At 42.2% G+C, this 16,767-nt stretch overlaps 1 protein-coding gene across 1 annotated transcript in view; it reads right to left on the reverse strand.

Moving 5' to 3' along the window:
- LOC110302357 (putative gamma-secretase subunit APH-1C) overlaps positions 1-8,105 on the reverse strand; it is a gene marked incomplete at its 3' end in the record, with an annotated part of 12,403 nt that extends 4,298 nt beyond the window's left edge. The window contains exons 1-4 of the mRNA XM_029481961.1: positions 7,882-8,105; positions 6,561-6,731; positions 2,554-2,627; positions 1,723-1,845 (exon numbers count right to left, since the gene is read on the reverse strand). Coding sequence (XP_029337821.1) covers positions 1,723-1,845; positions 2,554-2,627; positions 6,561-6,731; positions 7,882-7,994 — 481 coding nt within the window. The remainder of the gene's footprint in view (positions 1-1,722; positions 1,846-2,553; positions 2,628-6,560; positions 6,732-7,881) is intronic.
- Between the last annotated feature and the right edge of the window lie 8,662 nt (positions 8,106-16,767).

Consider the following 16,767-nt stretch of genomic DNA (forward strand, 5'->3'; position numbering starts at 1 on the left):
AAAAAAAAGTTTAAAAAAAAATCCATGTATATACAGGTATCATACAATATATGTATTATTAACACAACTGACATAGATAGAGGTTAATTTACCTCTTACTCCTTACTTATTCTAATTACCACTTTAGGAACAAATCTACTTTTCCAAGGCACTCATTTTAAGCTGGCCTGAAACAGATTTGTTTACTGAAGGGAGTTGGCACCATCTAGAGGACAGAAGCCAGCAATACAAGAGGATGGAAAGAAGTTCCTTAAACACTGTAAACTTTAAGATTCATAAAACTGAACCAGTAACAGACTTTAGCTACTTAAACTATATTTGATTCTTTTTTTACAAATCTAGCATTATGTTCATTAAAATTCATGTCACAAATATTCCAGTTTAGAAATATTTACAAAGGTGATCTGCTCTGTTGGAGGCAGCATTAAGCATGACCTATTAACACACTCTCCCTTAACTCAGAGCTGGAGTTAAATAGTCTGAACTGTATGCTGCAGGCCTCAGAAAGGCAAAGACCTTTCCAACAGGGAAGACTAACTTGCTGGCTGCACAGAGAACGGATTCCCTGGAGAGGCTGATAGCACTGATGTCCACAGGAGAGGCTAAGATTTGAACTAACAAGGAAACAGAATGGTGGAGGACTGTCACCATGCTCAGGGATGGCATGATAAACAGATGGCTCTAAGCCACTACAGCTTTTAAAATTGGCCATTTCTCTGTACAACCTTTTTATTCTATTGAAATCTACTGAAACTCTATTTTTTGGTTGTATTTCCCTAAAGATGGTCACCTCCCTAATGAGCGTTAGCCTGGGTGTAAACACTGATTTAGTTGAAAAAAAAATAGATTTATGAGTTCATGTATTTCAATGACATAACTTCTGTGGGTCAGACAATTATAAATACAACAGTTGCCGGGCGTGGTGGCACACGCCTTTAATCCCAGTACTTGGGAGGCAGAGGCAGAGGCAGGCGAATTTCTGAGTTCAAAGCCAGCCTGATCTACAGATTGAGTTCCAGGGCAGCCAGGGCTATACAGAGAAACTCTGTCTCAAAAAACAAAAATAAATAAATAAATAAATAAATAAATAAATAAATAAAACTTATTTTCCTCTATTTTTAAACAAATGTGAAATTTAATGAAAAAATATTCTAATTATAAAACAAATGTGTTTTCATTGTTGCTGGTGATTGAAAAGCAATGTGAAGAGTGTCCTTTAATAGTATCTGCATAAAAGACAATTAATCTATCATTTCTTCTCTCTGAACTTAAAGATTAAACCATACTATGTAAATCTAAAAAGCACTGAGATGTAGACTAAGTAAATATTAAGACTTAGAACTGGGGGCCATGTATTTAATCCCTAGAACTAGATAAAGAAAAAATATTAAGACTAATAGGCTTACATTGAAGATGAATATAAAATTTCAAAACCAAAAAGACTTTATCTCATACAAATGAACTGCTAATATTTCAAATATACTTTAACATTTTAGAATGACAAAATAAAGATATAGATCTTATGCATGATAAATTCTGTCATATTCCAAAGCACTCAAACCCCAGCCCCCACTCCCAGGTCCTTCACTTACAGTGCCTCAGAATATCTTGCCTTTAAAAGCTTAACATAAATCATCATTCACTTGAATTCTGAAGCCAATGAATGCAATACAGATGATCCTTTAGAGCAGAACCCTGAACACGCACAGCTATGGCACATACCTGAATTAAGGAAGAACTGAGGAGAATCACCATGAATGCCCACTGTGCCTGGCCCCAAGGAGTTAGACAGGGTGTTCACAAAGGAAAACACTCCACTCATGATTCCAAAGCCCAAGCCAGAAACTAAAGAGGAAGAAAAACACCGGTAAACCCTTTTCCTGTTAGGCGTCCACTTCAGCTCTCATTCACAAGGCCTGGGGAATGCTGTTTCACTGCAGGGATAGGGTCTGCTTTCTCAGCATATGGAAGGCATGGTGTAGTTCCTACAGCTGTAGAGAAAGTGCTGCTGCAAGGCTGAGGAGGAGTTGGGTCTTTGGACTGGAAGGAAGAAGGGAAGGAAACAGCCTGCTGTTGCTGAAGCACTGGCCAGCCAGCTCTGGAAGGCTACGTGAGAAAGTGGAAGGGTAAAGGGAGTGTGGAGAGGATGAGTGGGTAAATGAACAAGGGACAGGCACAGAAGGGACAAGAGAGGATATGGGGGATTAACTGTTTGCAAGGTGAGACCCCTGGGCCAGACTGAGTTAACTCTATATAGAGACCTAGATCGTGTGTGTGTGTGTGTGTGTGTGTGTGTGTGTTGTGTGTCCGTGCTACATGTGCATGTGTGTGTGTGTGTGTTGTGTATGTAGACATGCACACTGGTGCCTGCATGAGTTTATGTGTACCAATGTGTAGGATCTGCAGGTGTTGGGTCCCCTAGAGGTAGAGTTAGAGGTGGTTGTGAGCCACTATGTGGGTGTTGGGAACTGAATAGTAGGTGCTCTTAAAGGCTGAGCCATCTTTCCAGCACTTCTATTCTTTTTCTTCATGACACCACAGGGTCTAACTTACCATAGGCCAACAGTCGCATCGAGGGTGCTATGTCCTCCTCCGGGTTTATGCTTTTCAAACCCTCACTGGCTTTTCTAAAAGAGAAATACCTTTTTAAAAAATTTCAGCTGTGGGTTTTTTGTTTTTTTGGTTTTGTGTGTGTGTGTGTGTGTGTGTGTTTAGGTTTTTACAAGACCCTTCAAAACTAGATATTAATGAGGCTTCTGATCAGGTTACACTCTAAGTCCAGAATCCACTTACCTGAAACCCAGCATATTTTTTGGTAACTTAAGTCAAAGGAGATTTATACTCCTCCTAGCTGAGGTTTACATAAGAGGAGAAATTTAAAATATTTGTAATAAACCAATAGGGATTAAGCTCAATGGAATTAACAGCGATGTTTTAATTTCCGAGATCAGTAAATACTTCTCATTATCCTGAGGGATCTACCACTTGGGATTTTCTTTTTCTCAAACTCTTATATCTTCATCTCCAACTTCTTGGTATTCTGTTGTGTTTTCCACTGTGGCTATATTCTCCCAGCCTCTCTTCTGTCTTCCAGTCCAAATAACCAAAATCCTTCTCACCCTTCTTTAGCACTTTTTTCACACACGCCAAGAACAGCATCTATCACTGAGCAGCACCTGCAGCCTGCCCTCCCCCAGCTTGTCCTACTCCTCCCCATCGCAATTTATTGTAATAACTGATAGACTGAGAGGCCAATGTCTCATGTTGCTACTTAACCATACCATCTTATGATTTTAAAATATTTTACATATGATTCATATTCCCAATTAAGCGTCAAGAGAAATGCAGTGTGCTATTTTTCTAATATGCTATATGATAAAATGCTGCCTTTAGAATAGGATATAAGTACTTAAATGAAAAAAACAAATACTTCTCAGTAAGTAATCAATCTGGAGCCATAATATCCACACTTCTGTTACAGCCAATTCCCAAACATACGAAACAGCTGCCTCTGCTCCCTGCTTCACCGTGCAGGCATATTAGGAATGTTAGGTGTGGCTCATTATACTGCTGTCTCTGTGGCCCAGAAGCTCTGCCACCGTTTAAAAGCCAACTGAAAGAATATTTGAATTATACTCACTGTAAAGTCTATCTACTAAAATAGCAAAAGAACCAACACTTTGGAATGACCTGTCAGTCAGTGCTGAAACAAAAGGAGGTGAGAGGAACTCTAAGAACAGACCTGTCAACCAGAGAATACTTATTTCCCAGCCTCGGTGTGAATTGAAACTCTAGGGGAGCCAGGTGTGGGGTGCAGGTTTGTAGTCGTAGCACTTGGGAGACTGAGGTACTAGAACTACTGCATGTTCAAGGCCATCCGGGTCTATACAGTGATAGCTACTCAAAAAGCCAACATAAAATACATTTTAAATATCAAGGAACAGACACTTATTACTGTTGGTCTACTTATTGCATAAATACAGAAATACTGCATGAATATCATTGCTTTATTAATCACTGTTCTGGTGATGTAGAATTCAATCAAGATAGCCAGATGCATACTGTCCTCTGCTTTTCTAGAATCGAAAAGAACAATCTGCTATTTCAGTGTTGTCCATTTGGAAGCACTGTTTAGTAGGAAGGATGTGGCCCAGATGTTTATGTGACTGCCTCTGCAGCAGAAACCAACTAATAAAATAAACCTACCATTCAAGGAACTCTTTTACATGTTAGTTAAACCTTATGAGTTATACAACAGCAATAAGCTATTATCGACAAATGTATCAGTGCAGTTTAATCAATACGTTGGGAGAATTTCTGTTTTGTGTAAGTTGTTTTTCTCTATTGGACACACTGTGGTACTGCAATCAGGAAGATATGAAGTTTCTAGCCATAATAGCCCATGTCTGAAATTCCAGCAAGGTCAGAAGTTCAAGGCCATTCTCAATTATATACTAGGTTGGAGGCCAAGGGAGAATGCAGGAGACCCTGTTTCAGAGTAAAACAAAGCAAAATAAAACAAAACAACAACAAAAACTCAAATGGTGTATTTCTATACAGAACCCTTGTTAATCTCACACTCGCATATACACACAAAAAAGAATAAACAAGACAGAGGTGGTGGAGTCCCCTTTAATCCTAGCACTTTGGGTGACAGGCAGTTGGAGCTCTGTGAGTTCAAGGCTAGGCTGGCTTTATATAGTAAGCTCCAGGCCAGTCAGTGTTACATAGTGAGATGCTATCTTAAACAAGCAAACATGAAGAAAATGATTTATCAATAGTTTCACAATTTTATATTGTAAAATTTGGAACTTCTAATTTTTGTTCCTGGGAACCTTAACAAATGTAATGGAGAATTTAGACTTGCGTAAACAGAGGAGACATCGTACCAATCTCTGTCATGTTTTGTGCTTTCTCACTTCCTAATGTTAAGAGGGAACTGTCGGTGCCCCAACATTTCCTTTCTCAAAACTGCTACACAGCAAGAGGAAGTTTATTCCACTTCTGGATTTATGTATCTAAGATATTTGAGGTTTTTCTTGCTTGTTTGCTTGGTTTTTGAGCTAGTCTCGTGTCACTGGCTGGCCTCACTGTTGTTGGAGAGAGCTAAGAGTACAGGGTACAATACCCTGCCCTCAACCCCCAGTACTTTAAAATAAAAAGCAACAATAAATTAAATCTTTATGATGGTAATAACTAACTTTTGCATATCACAAATATTCAACACAATTAGATGTCCTCCCTGTAAACAACTTAAATGTTACATTTTGTTTCTTTGAAAGCTCTGGGCTCTTTTCATGGCTACCACGCCCAGCTTAAAATGTTAGTTTTTCCTCTCTTTCTTTAATTTTTAAAACAATACTGGAGATCAAATCCACAGGCTCTGGGCAAGCTACCAACTGAGCTACATTCTCTGTCCTTAACATTACTTCCAACATTTACTTAATGCTCTTTACATTTTTCCCAGAGACTACAAATTTTCATGTTAAACCTTTTCAAAAGTATATTTTTAAAGTTACATTTATTTATTATTTATTTTCTGTATGTGCATACTCCTGATCACATAAATGCCATGGTATACATGTGACGGTCAAGAGACAACTTGAAGTTCTTTCATTTTTCCTACCTTTAAATGCGTGCCAGGGCTTGAACTCAGGTCATCAGGCTTGGTGGCAAGCACGTTTACCCACTGAACCATCATCTTGCCAGGTACTCCAAAGCTATGCTTTTTTGCTACTAAGAAATGGCTTCCTGGTTTTCAGTTTGTAACTTAAATTGCCTCATTATGGAAAGGGAACTCAGTATCTACTGCTAAAAGCAAGATGTTTTTAAAAATCCAGAATAACAACATGTTAGGAAGGGAGATGACCAGAAGCCTGTCCCTGGGGGTGTTGCTGAGGCTTACTTTAGGTTTTATCTATGAACTTCGTGGAGAGTCTGAGTGGCAGGAACGAAAACATTTGTCACTCCACTGACCTTACCACAGAAGCAAAGCTAAACTCATAACTTCCTGAAAGAACACAAGAACATAGGGCTCCAAGTCCAAGCTCTGACTCAAATTACTGGTTTCATGTGACGTCCTCATGGGTCCTTCAGCTGATCATATCCTAGCCCCAAATGAAAGCTCATCACACACACACACACAAGCCAGACCTCATGACAGTCTCTCCCTCTCTCTGTTTTTTTTTTTTTTTTTTTTTCCCTAAGAGAGGCTTCACTATACTCTGTGGATGTCAAGGAACTCACTTTGTAAACCAGACTGGCCTCAAACTCACAGATCTCTGCCTGTCTCTGGGGATTAAGGTGAGCACCACCAGAGCTTCTGTCTTACCTTTGCACCTCCAGTTCTGACAAAGTATCTGGGAAAATTCTCAAGAAACACTTTTGGGAGGAAGGAGAAGGAGGGAAAGACAAGGGAGCAAGGGAGCAGGAGGGCAGGAGGGCGGGCAGGCAGGCAAGCCAGGTCATAAATTTAAATACAATTTTCAGGCTAGAAATGTAACAACCACCAAATCGTAATTCAAGTCTAACTGGGAAAATAAAACAAACACTTAACTTACTTTAACAGCTTATAATATGCGAGCCTGAACAGCTCTTGGATACAGACAGAGAGCAACGCTCCGAAGATGAGCAGGTAATTCTGTACTGATTCATCTCTGTTGTCAGTAATGACTCTCACTAGGAACCAAAACATGGACGAAAGCAGGAGAGACACCAACCAGAAGAAAGCACTGGAACGTAGAAGACAAAAGTCACAAGTTAACAGAAGCACAGGAAACAAATATCTTGATCTTTTTTTAGGAAAGAAACCCTTCACATGGTATTCCGAATCAGCATTTGCTAATCAATGGTCCATTTTCCTCCTAATGAAAAAACAGTCCAAGAGGAACGTCAGATGCCCTCAACGAGAACGAGTCAGTGTACACCAGAACACTATCTGCCAGGGACTGGCAACAAGGAAGTTGGCTACTGCTTTGCCTCATTGGTGTGCCATAGAAACATATAACCAGTGGTTGTTAAAATTTTCATATCCTAGAAAATATGAATTTAATGGCGTAGCTGACTGTAAAGATAAGTATCTTTTCTGAAGGAAAACAAATACCTACACCTGTATTTATTGTGTGCACCATGGAAAACTCAGAAGTTGCAAACCCATGCTGTGGTCTAGTTGTTTTCCAGGCCCGGTCCTTATAACTTTCCTGTGGACTTTAAGGACACAGCAAGTTTTACGTTCAACAGACTCTATTGATCTTTAATGCCAACAGCGAAGGAGCACTATTTATTACAGGAAAAAAGAACGCAGAGAGGCTGGAGTTCCTGGCTAGCTATTGAGCTGCCTGGGTGCCAAGTCTCAGAAACTCAAGTCTCAGCAGGTGCAAAGGGATCAAGACCGCAGTCACCAGCAGAATTCGATATTTACCAAGTTCCCAGAAAGACTGGTGAGGTGTTGCAGCGTTTTCTCAGACTTTCACCATTGGCTGCACCCCAACCATTACCCAGGGGCCTACAAGAAAAATCTGAGCCCAAATACCTCACAGGCATTCTGAGTCCAAGAACGGGGGGTTGAGGAGGTGGACAACTGATCCCCAGGTGTCTTTAATGGCAGAGAGTGAGAACAGCTCTTCGATGCCGCTGAGCACTGAGTGAAATGAGAGATTCCTACGGAAAGACTAAGGCTCCATACACGAATGTATCCACTTATTCCCATCTAATTCCACAGAAGCCAAGACCCGCAGGGCTCGCCTGCTCAGCCTGAAACCCCCCCCACCCCAGTCTTGGACGGTCCCACAAGCTGGAGCCACTGGGAGATAGGGATCCCGGGGTCGTGGAAACCCAGGAGAGGGAGGGACCCGCGGTGTCCCGGACTCGGCTCAACCTCACCCGGCGATGAGGAAAATGACGCGCAAAGGGTCGGTGGCGATGGTGAAGAGGTAGAGTGCGAACGCCGGCCCGAAGGCGATGAAGGCGCAACCGAAGAACACAGGCACCGTCATGGTACCCGCAGAAGCCAGTCCCGGGGGAACTGAGTGGATCCGAGGTGACTGGGAAGATTTCTTAGCGGAATGCGGGGCGGGGCAGGCCTGCCAGGTGCTCCCGGCTGGATCAGAGAAGGGGGCGGAGCAAAGCCCGGGAGGCGGGGCCTCGAGGTGCTCGGAGGCTTTTTTGAGCGGAGGGCGGGACGTACGATAGGCGGTGCCTTAGGGGCGTTTTCTGGCCAATCAGAGCCTGGGGGCGGTGCAGGACACAGCCAGTCAGAGCAGAGGGCGGAGCGGCGCTCGTGATGAAGGGCCTTGAGATGGAGATGCTCTGCTGCTTGTTTTTGCAGAGGGCGGGGTGGAGTCGAGGAGGCGGGTCCTCGAGCTGCTCCACAGCAAGGCAGGATCGGGCGGGGGGCGGAGCTCGAAAAACAGAGCCTGTAGTGCTCAACGGTCAATCGCTGAGGGGTGTCCAGGCGGAGCTCGGGAGGTAGTTCCAGGAGGTGCGCCAGGCGCTGAGAGCGAATGGCGGTGCAGGATTCGGGAAGCTGTTTCTTGAGGGGCTCAGAGTACTGTTAGAACCTGTGCAGCGGCATCGAGAAGCTTGGTACGCTGTCAGAGAGGCGGTTCCTCGAGGGACCACGTGCTGTCAGAACCGGGGTGGCCTCTAGGGTCTCTGCGTGCGTTCAGCGCAGGGGACAGGGCCTCGAGGGGCTTCATAAGCGGTCAGAGCAGACCTGGAGAGTGCAGCCTGGAAGGATTCGGTGTGAGGGCAGGCTGGGCAGCAACGCGGCCTCCTAGGACTCCACGTGCCGTCAGACTGCGGGGCGGGGCCTTGAGGAGCTGGGCAGTTCTTCAGAGCACTCGGGGTGCTGAGAATGGAAAAGGGTCCTTCAAGGTTTCTTCTCTAGGTTTCTCGGGGCAATGAAAGTTGCCCGCCGAACTGGGCAGGCGCCTAGACCTAGACTTGAGAGGCAAAGAGCTACATCAAGCCTCAGACTTGCCAGCGCTGCAGATCCTTATTCCAAAGCATGGCTCACTGAAGACTTAAAAGCTGTGCCCCAGCCCTCTTGCTCGTAGGTACACATTGTCCCTGGTGCTGGCCAACTGTGAGGTGGTCTAAGGGAGATTACCAGACCACTTTTGTGCTGAAGGTCAACTGAAGTAAACAGCAGGACAGGAGCACGGTTCCTTTTAAAGTAAGTATTTTTTTCTTTGTCCGTGGTTGCAGGAATGTGGGGCTCCCATCCTATGTAAAGATACAACTGGGCTGGTATGACCCAGGTGAATCATCCCTTATGGAAAAGGAATAATGAAATACTGACGAGTTGTTCTGACAAGTTGGTTTCCGTGCCACTAACCCCTGATCTCCAAAAACTTAATTTTTTTTTAAGGCATTCTCTAATCATATCTGAATTTAAATTTCAGGACAAACAACCACAGCTATGTTAAGAATTCTACAAGGTTGATATTGACTAATTACATTCATGTTTGTGGAGAATTGAAATGTTGTAGATACAGAGCCAAATTATCTTGGGCTATCTAGCCTCTTTAACAGCTATTCATTACCACCTGTGCATCTGCTCTAATGCCCTTGTGACTATCACGTGACAGGTTTTTTCCTTCATATTTACTACTAGCCTCCACCAACCCAAAAGCTAAGAATGTCGTCGGATTGCAGCATCTGACACCTGTAGCAGAGATTTCCCTGCTCTGCTCTGACCCACTTACCTGATATTTCCACTAATGCATCTGAAAGGGGCCTTGATTTATTACTTTCTTTTGTAACTGTAAAAACTTCATGTACTCATTTATTTCCATGTGGGAACACAGTATTTGGGGCAACCCCAATTCTCTGTTCCCCAGGCCAAGATCACTCAAATTTGGCTGCAGAATAAACAATTTTGAAATGAGAGCTGTGTTTTGCTTGGACATTTTTTATAGTAACATCGCTTTGCTATACGTTCAATCACAAGTCAATTTCAGTGATGCATCTGTCTTCCTGTTTAAATGTAAACTTCCAGAGGGAAAAGACTTTGTTATTTCCCAGTGCCTAGAAGAAACTAAAGTAAGGAATAGAATAATTTTGAAGATGAAGCATTGAAGCATCTGAAATCTATTAATTTCATAATTTCTAAGAAGCTTAAGAATAAAGATTATAAAGTTCTCTGGCCATTCATATTTAAGATACATCTTTATTCATGTTAAGTGAGACTACCTCATGAGTTATCTTGAGGACCAAGCCTGACACACCTATACATTCTGAATATCCATTGCTATAGTCTGCATCTGACCTGTCTCCCTCTGGCCAAGTTTGAACACTTGGACCCCAATTGGTGGCACTGTTCAGGAAGGTTGTTGACTCTTCAGGAGGTAGAGCATTGATGGAAGAAGTGGTTCATTAGGGATGGGCTTGAGGTTTTATAACCCAGTCTGATTTCCTGGTCATCATTGGCTTCGTGATTGTAGATGCAATGTGACCAGCTGCCTCCCCTCCTCAACTGTAAGCCAAAAGAAACCCTTCATCCCTGAAGCTGCTTCGTGTCAGGTGTCTTGTCAACAGCAATAAGAAACATAACTAATGCACCCATCACAAATAGTTCTGGGAAAGCCTCAGTAAAAAGACACTGAGAAAAGACACTTTCTCACTGGTAGAAAAAGCTGGGAACTAGTTTAAGGCATTTTGTTTATCATGTCTGAAAATAAGAAATAATTATTTCTTACGGAAGCTGTCATCTTTGCCACCTTAAACAGTCACATGTACATTTATTCCGCAATTATTCCACTGTATATTTATTAGTTTGAAACAGGGTCTCATTACATAGCTCTGGCTGGCCTGGAACTTACTATGCAGACCGAGGATTCAAAATTAAAGATTCAGCCTCCCTATTTCTGTAGGAGCTATAAGATTAGAAGTTGACTAACCAGGGAGCTAGACAGGCGATGGTGTTATTTACTATCGTGAAGAAAACAGGAAAAAAATTTCCCTTCTGGGCCTGTGATTCTGGTAGAGGTGCTGAGGAGCAGGGAGGATGGAGCTGCGGATTAGAAATGGTGTAGATTGAGGGGCAGAAATCTAAGAGAACATAGGAGGCTTGCGGTAGAGATACTACACCAAATTTCCACAAATGTTCTGGTCAGAAAAGTACAATCGTATACTCTTGTTCTATGCAAAGGTCTTGGAGGATAAGACCAAGGTGTTGGGGAGGCTGGTTCCTATAGACAGCTTTGTGATGGGGATCCTCTTTCAGGTCCTAGAGGTGGCTTACATTCCTCGGTTCACATCACCTTTTCTTGCTTTGCTTCCATGGTCTTATAGCTTTCTTCTAAGCCCTTGTGTCCCTCTCATAGGAAGGCCCCTTGGGACTTCATTGGACCCATCTAAATAGCCGAGGTTAGTGGCTCATCTGATAATTCTCACCTGACCACATCTGCAAAGTCCCCTTGACATATAAAGTAACTCAGGTTCCAGGGATTAGGACTTTGACCTAGTGGGTTGCATTATTTGTCCTTATCCAGGAGTCATTTAAAGATCCATGAAAGAAGATGGAATTATTCAGGAAGAGTAGGAATCAGGATGCTGTCACTGAAGTTAAGAGAAGGAAACATGTCTTTGACAGACAGGAAAGTTAGTAAGGACAAGGACTAAAAATTGTCACTAGTTTGCCAACTAAGCTGTTTCAAGCATCTGTATTAGTTTTAGGGTTTTACTGCTGGGAACAGTAACCAATACCATGACCAAGGCAGCTCTTATAAGGACACCATTTAATTGGGGCTGGCTTACAGGTTCAGAGGTTCAGTCGGTTATCACCAAGGCAGGAGCATGGCAGTGTCCAGGCAAGCATGGTGCAGGCAGAGCTGAGAGTTCAACATCTTCATCTGAAGGTTTCTATTGGAAGACTGACTTCAGGCAGCTAGGGTAAGGGTCTTTTAGCCCACACCCAAAGTGACACACCTTCTAATCATGCCACTCCCTGGGCTGGGCATATACAAACTATCACAGCATCAATGAAGTGGTGGGAATCTAGACTAGTTAAAGAAGAAATGGAAAATAAACAAATGAAGGTGGTAATTATGGGGTTGGCAAGATAGTTCAGTGAGGAAGGGCACTTGCCACTAAGCCTGGTGACCCGAGTTAGATCCTGATATCCACATGACAGAAGGAGAGAACTGATTCCTGTAAGTTATCTTTTGATTTCCACACACACAAATACACACATCAATCTATAAAAATGAAACAACTTGGCTGGGCAGTGGTGGCACGTGCCTTTAAATCTAAGCACTTGGAAAGCAGAAGTAGATGGATTTCTGTGAGTTCAAGGTCAGACTGGTCTACAGAGTGAGTTCCAGGATGCTAGGGCTATGCAAAGAAACCCTGTCTCAGGAGAAGGAAGGAAGGAAGGAAGGAAGGAAGGAAGGAAGGAAGGAAGGAAGGAAGGAAGGAAGGCAGGCAGGAAGAAAGGCAGGCAGGCAGGAAGAAAGGCAGGCAGGCAGAGTTTTAATAGGCAAGTCTCTTGTGTGGTGTACTTTTTTCTGAGACAGGTCTCATAAGAAGGAACTAAACTGAAGCCATTTTGAATAAAACTTCCATTTAGAATAGTAGTCAAATAAAATTTAAGTTCCCAAGACCTCCCTGGGTAACTGACATCCTCAGTTTGAGACATGGATGCTAGTCAAGTTGCCCTACCACAGCTGAATAACCCAACCAATGGGAACAACATAAGTGTACCACAAAGACATGTTCTTACAGAAATCTCCTATCCCTAAATCCTGATTGGTGGGATAACTTGGAACAGATGTTTGTGGTTTTGGAGCTTAAAAACTCTGTAACATTCTTGCTCAGGGTCAGGGGTGGAGGTGGGGTGAGGATATGGCAGGAGGGCCAGCATGCTTAGATGTGGAGGGGAAAGGGACAGAGTAGGATGGGTTTGAAGACATGAGCTCTGAGTTCCCTGAAAGCAAGATAGGCTTAGGAAGATGAATCTGGGAGGGGGGGGGCAGGGGAAGAATCAGGGTAGGAAAATGCTCTGTCATCAAGAAGACAGAATGGGGATGAATAGATCAGAGAGAGAGCTAAATGCTTCAAGATTGTTGCTATTTTTCCCTAGGAGACCTTAAGGAAACAGGTTGATTAAAGTGTGAAATAATTTTGAGAAGACTGGGAAAGATGGACAGCTGAGACAGGAACAGGTACAACAAACAGTGGGATAGCCAACAGGCCTGGTGTCATCAAAGTGTTATTTATCAGTTAGAACACAAACAGGAGAAACTAACTTTGCAAGGACTAAAGAAGGCAGAACAAGTAATGACAGGCTGGAGATTCAACAACAGGAAAACCATGGTGTAGTCTGACTATGAACAAGCAGAGCGTCTGGTCATTTTGTCTTTAAACACATCAGGCTGAGGTATGAAGTTTGCTAAAGTTTTACAAACCCACCATGGTTCAAATCACACTCTTAGAAAAACCGAAGAAGCATGTTTTAAATGTGTGATTCCAACAAAGGAAACAATCAATGGGGGAGATAAAGGCTCTTTGGCAGCCATAGTTATGGAAGACAGTATCTAGACTATACAAAGATAAAATTTAGAATAATACAAAAAATTAAATAGGAATTCAAGACGACCCAGTCAATAAGTGGGCTAAAGAAATTACATCTTTTCAAAAGATGAGGTACAAATAACCAATGAACATTTAAACAAATATTCAACCTCACTAGTCATCAAAGAAATAAAAATGAAAACTACACAAGAAGACATACTTTCAGGGATCACGCCTATAACTCCTTACTAGGAAAGTTCCTCAGACTGTGTAGAGGACTGGAAGTGCAGCAAGGAGGTTGTGGTGGCTATTCTTGTTTGTCAGCCTAACTACACATGGAATGAATGACAATCCAGAAATGAAGGGCATCCTGTGAGAGACTATTTTTTGTTTGGGTGAATCCACTTCTAGTCTGGCCCTTTGAGGTAGGAAGACACAGACCTTTGACCTGGATCTTGAGGTGGGAAGAGACATGTTTTTGATTCTGATCTTGAGTAGGAAAGACCCAGTTTTAATGGGGGCTGTATTTCCTGCTGGAAGCCTGTCTAAGGACATGGAAGAGGCCTTTGCTCTTTGCTCACTTGCCCTTAACACATTCCATACCTTCACTGGTATTGGAGCCTGCTTCTTCAGGATTCCAGCACACACTGAAGACCAGCTGAGACATCTAGCCTTGTAGAACTGAGCAACGACTGGATTTTTAGACTTTCCTTCACAGCCATTGTTAGATTAGCCTATAAGTCATTTCAATAAATCCTATATATATTTATATATATGGTATGTATATAAGAATATATGTGAGAGAGAGAGAGAGAGAGAGAGAGAGAGAGAGAGAGAGAGAGAGAGAGACACTATAACTATTACTCTAGAGAACCCTAATACAGAGGTGTACATCACTGAGTGGGTGACTGGACAAGGACTGGCACAGCCTGCCTGAAGATACAAACCTCTGACGTGAAAAACTGAAAACACACTAACCTCTGAGGGCCATGTCACTCATGCAGGCAAGCCCTACTGCAACTATCCTATTTCTCAGGTATGTTCAGGCTCAAATTGAGCACAGGAGAGCTGAAAGCCACACTTGCAAGTAGTCCCAGGTTGTGGAAACCCTATTTCCAGTTATATGTTAGGCTCCTAGACACTGGGCGGGGGGAGGGGGGGCGCTCAATAGTCTGTCTCACCCTTAATAAACCTGAATCTTTGGGAGGAAAAATAAACGACAGTGAGATATTATCTCACCCCAGTCTGAACGGCTGACTTAGTTAAGAAAACAAAATCAAAGGTTCACACATTTTTAATTCTGGCACTTGGGTCTTAGAAGGCAAGGGGATCTCTCTAAATCTGAAGTACTGTGCAAGGCTAGCCAGGAGTACACAGTGAGACCATCTTTTAAAAAAGAAAGAAAAGAAAAGTATTTGCTGGCAGGGACTCTTAGACACTGTTGGTGGGAATGTCAACTATGGAAGTTAGTGTGGAGGCTCCTCAGAAACTTTCAAGTACATATTCCTCATGACCCAGCTGCCTGAAGGACTTTAAGTCAACATACCACAGAGACAGTTGCACATCAGTGTTTACTGCAGGACTCTTCACAGTAGCTGGGTCATCTAAACCAACCTAGGTGTCCAATTACAGAGGAATGAATAAAGAAAATGTGGCACATATATACTTTTTTTTTTCAGCCACAGAGAACATTGTCATTTGAAAGAAAATGAATATGACATCTGTCTAAGGTTATTCTAAAGGGGGCGAGTGGAAGAGGGAAGGAAATGATGGGCAAGCCTAAGGGGACAGGGAGGAAATACGCTTGACATACTTTATAGACTTGAATTAAAATGTTCTTATGAAACTCGCTATCATGTAAAACAAACATAGACCAATTAAAATAGGGTTTAAAATCCATATAGATGCTAAAATGTACAATCCACTTAAGAGTCATAATCATTTTTCAACATGTAGTTTTTATTTTAGATGAACATTATTATAAAAAAAAGTTCACCTGGAATAAAATTCATTTTTAAAAAACACAACATCAGTATCAGTACAGTTAATGAACTGGCTTCAACAGACTAGCCACATGGCAGGTCCATACTATCCACAGGAGCTTCCCACAGTAAGCCACTGAAGCAAAAGAAAATGTTTAAGCACACAAGTAGAAGTCTATGAAGAAACTCCATAGTTCCCATGGTGGGGCATGACTGTAGTCAGACAGTTCATGGCATTTTGCATTAAGGGAACTGCAGCATCAGTTGCAAACAGTCAAGACAAACCCATCCGTAAGGCCACAGGAATGAACGACCATAAGTTCACTTTAAAAAAAAGAAAAAGGTACAAAGAGGAGACATGAAGTTCTGTTAGTTCTTGGCATATGGCACACACTTCAAGATACACAGTAAAATCCAGAAAATCCTTAAAACAAATGCTCGCTGCTCTCCATTTCTATGCTCAGTCGTTTAGTTTCTTTATAACTAACAGGAAATTCATAACTTTTATTAGTATATCCTGACCTGCTATGTCCTTCGGAATCCCGGGATCTCATGCTCAGACACTCCTCTCTGCCACTGGATGTGATGAGAAAGCTAAAGGAAGCTTTTGTTTAGCTGTTCTTAAGTCTAAAAAAATTGAATTGTAGAAAATCTGAGATCAGTAAACCACCATAATGAAATGTGGTTTTAAAATTCTAGGCTTAGAATCTCATCTTTAAAGATTAAGAGCTATATTTATAAAAGAATCTAAGTCACAAGCTTGAAAAGAAAGTCTGTCTAATTTGTCCTTTTACTGCTCATAGGAAGACACTTTATAAGCCATAATACAGATCTCAACATTTGGAGCCTGAAAAATGCAGTTACAATTTCTTACTCATAAACTGCAGGACAACCTATTATATTGCACAACTAAATGCATTAATGGATGGACAGGAAAGTAATATTTTTGTATGCTACTGGGTATTGACATGCATGCTTTATTCGAAAGTATTTCTCTTTTCCTCCAGTTCAAAACAAGACAAAACAAAACATGCAGCCTAAATGTGTTGAATGCTTGGAGGCGGGCTCACTGTTTTCTACTGGTTATTAGAATATCAGTTAGCTAAATGAGGTATAATAAAAAAAATAGTCCTTCAAAGTAAAGAGCATAGTCTTCAGGAAATTTATAACAAAGACTGCATAAAATGTCCACATGAACAGTAAGAAGGCCTGTGGCAGCAACTGGTGCACAGGTAGATCGCTTTGTTATCATCTGCCTGAACTACAGGAG

Source organism: Mus caroli, chromosome 9 (genome assembly GCF_900094665.2).
Source record: "Mus caroli chromosome 9, CAROLI_EIJ_v1.1, whole genome shotgun sequence".
NCBI classification, from domain to species: Eukaryota; Metazoa; Chordata; class Mammalia; order Rodentia; family Muridae; genus Mus; species Mus caroli.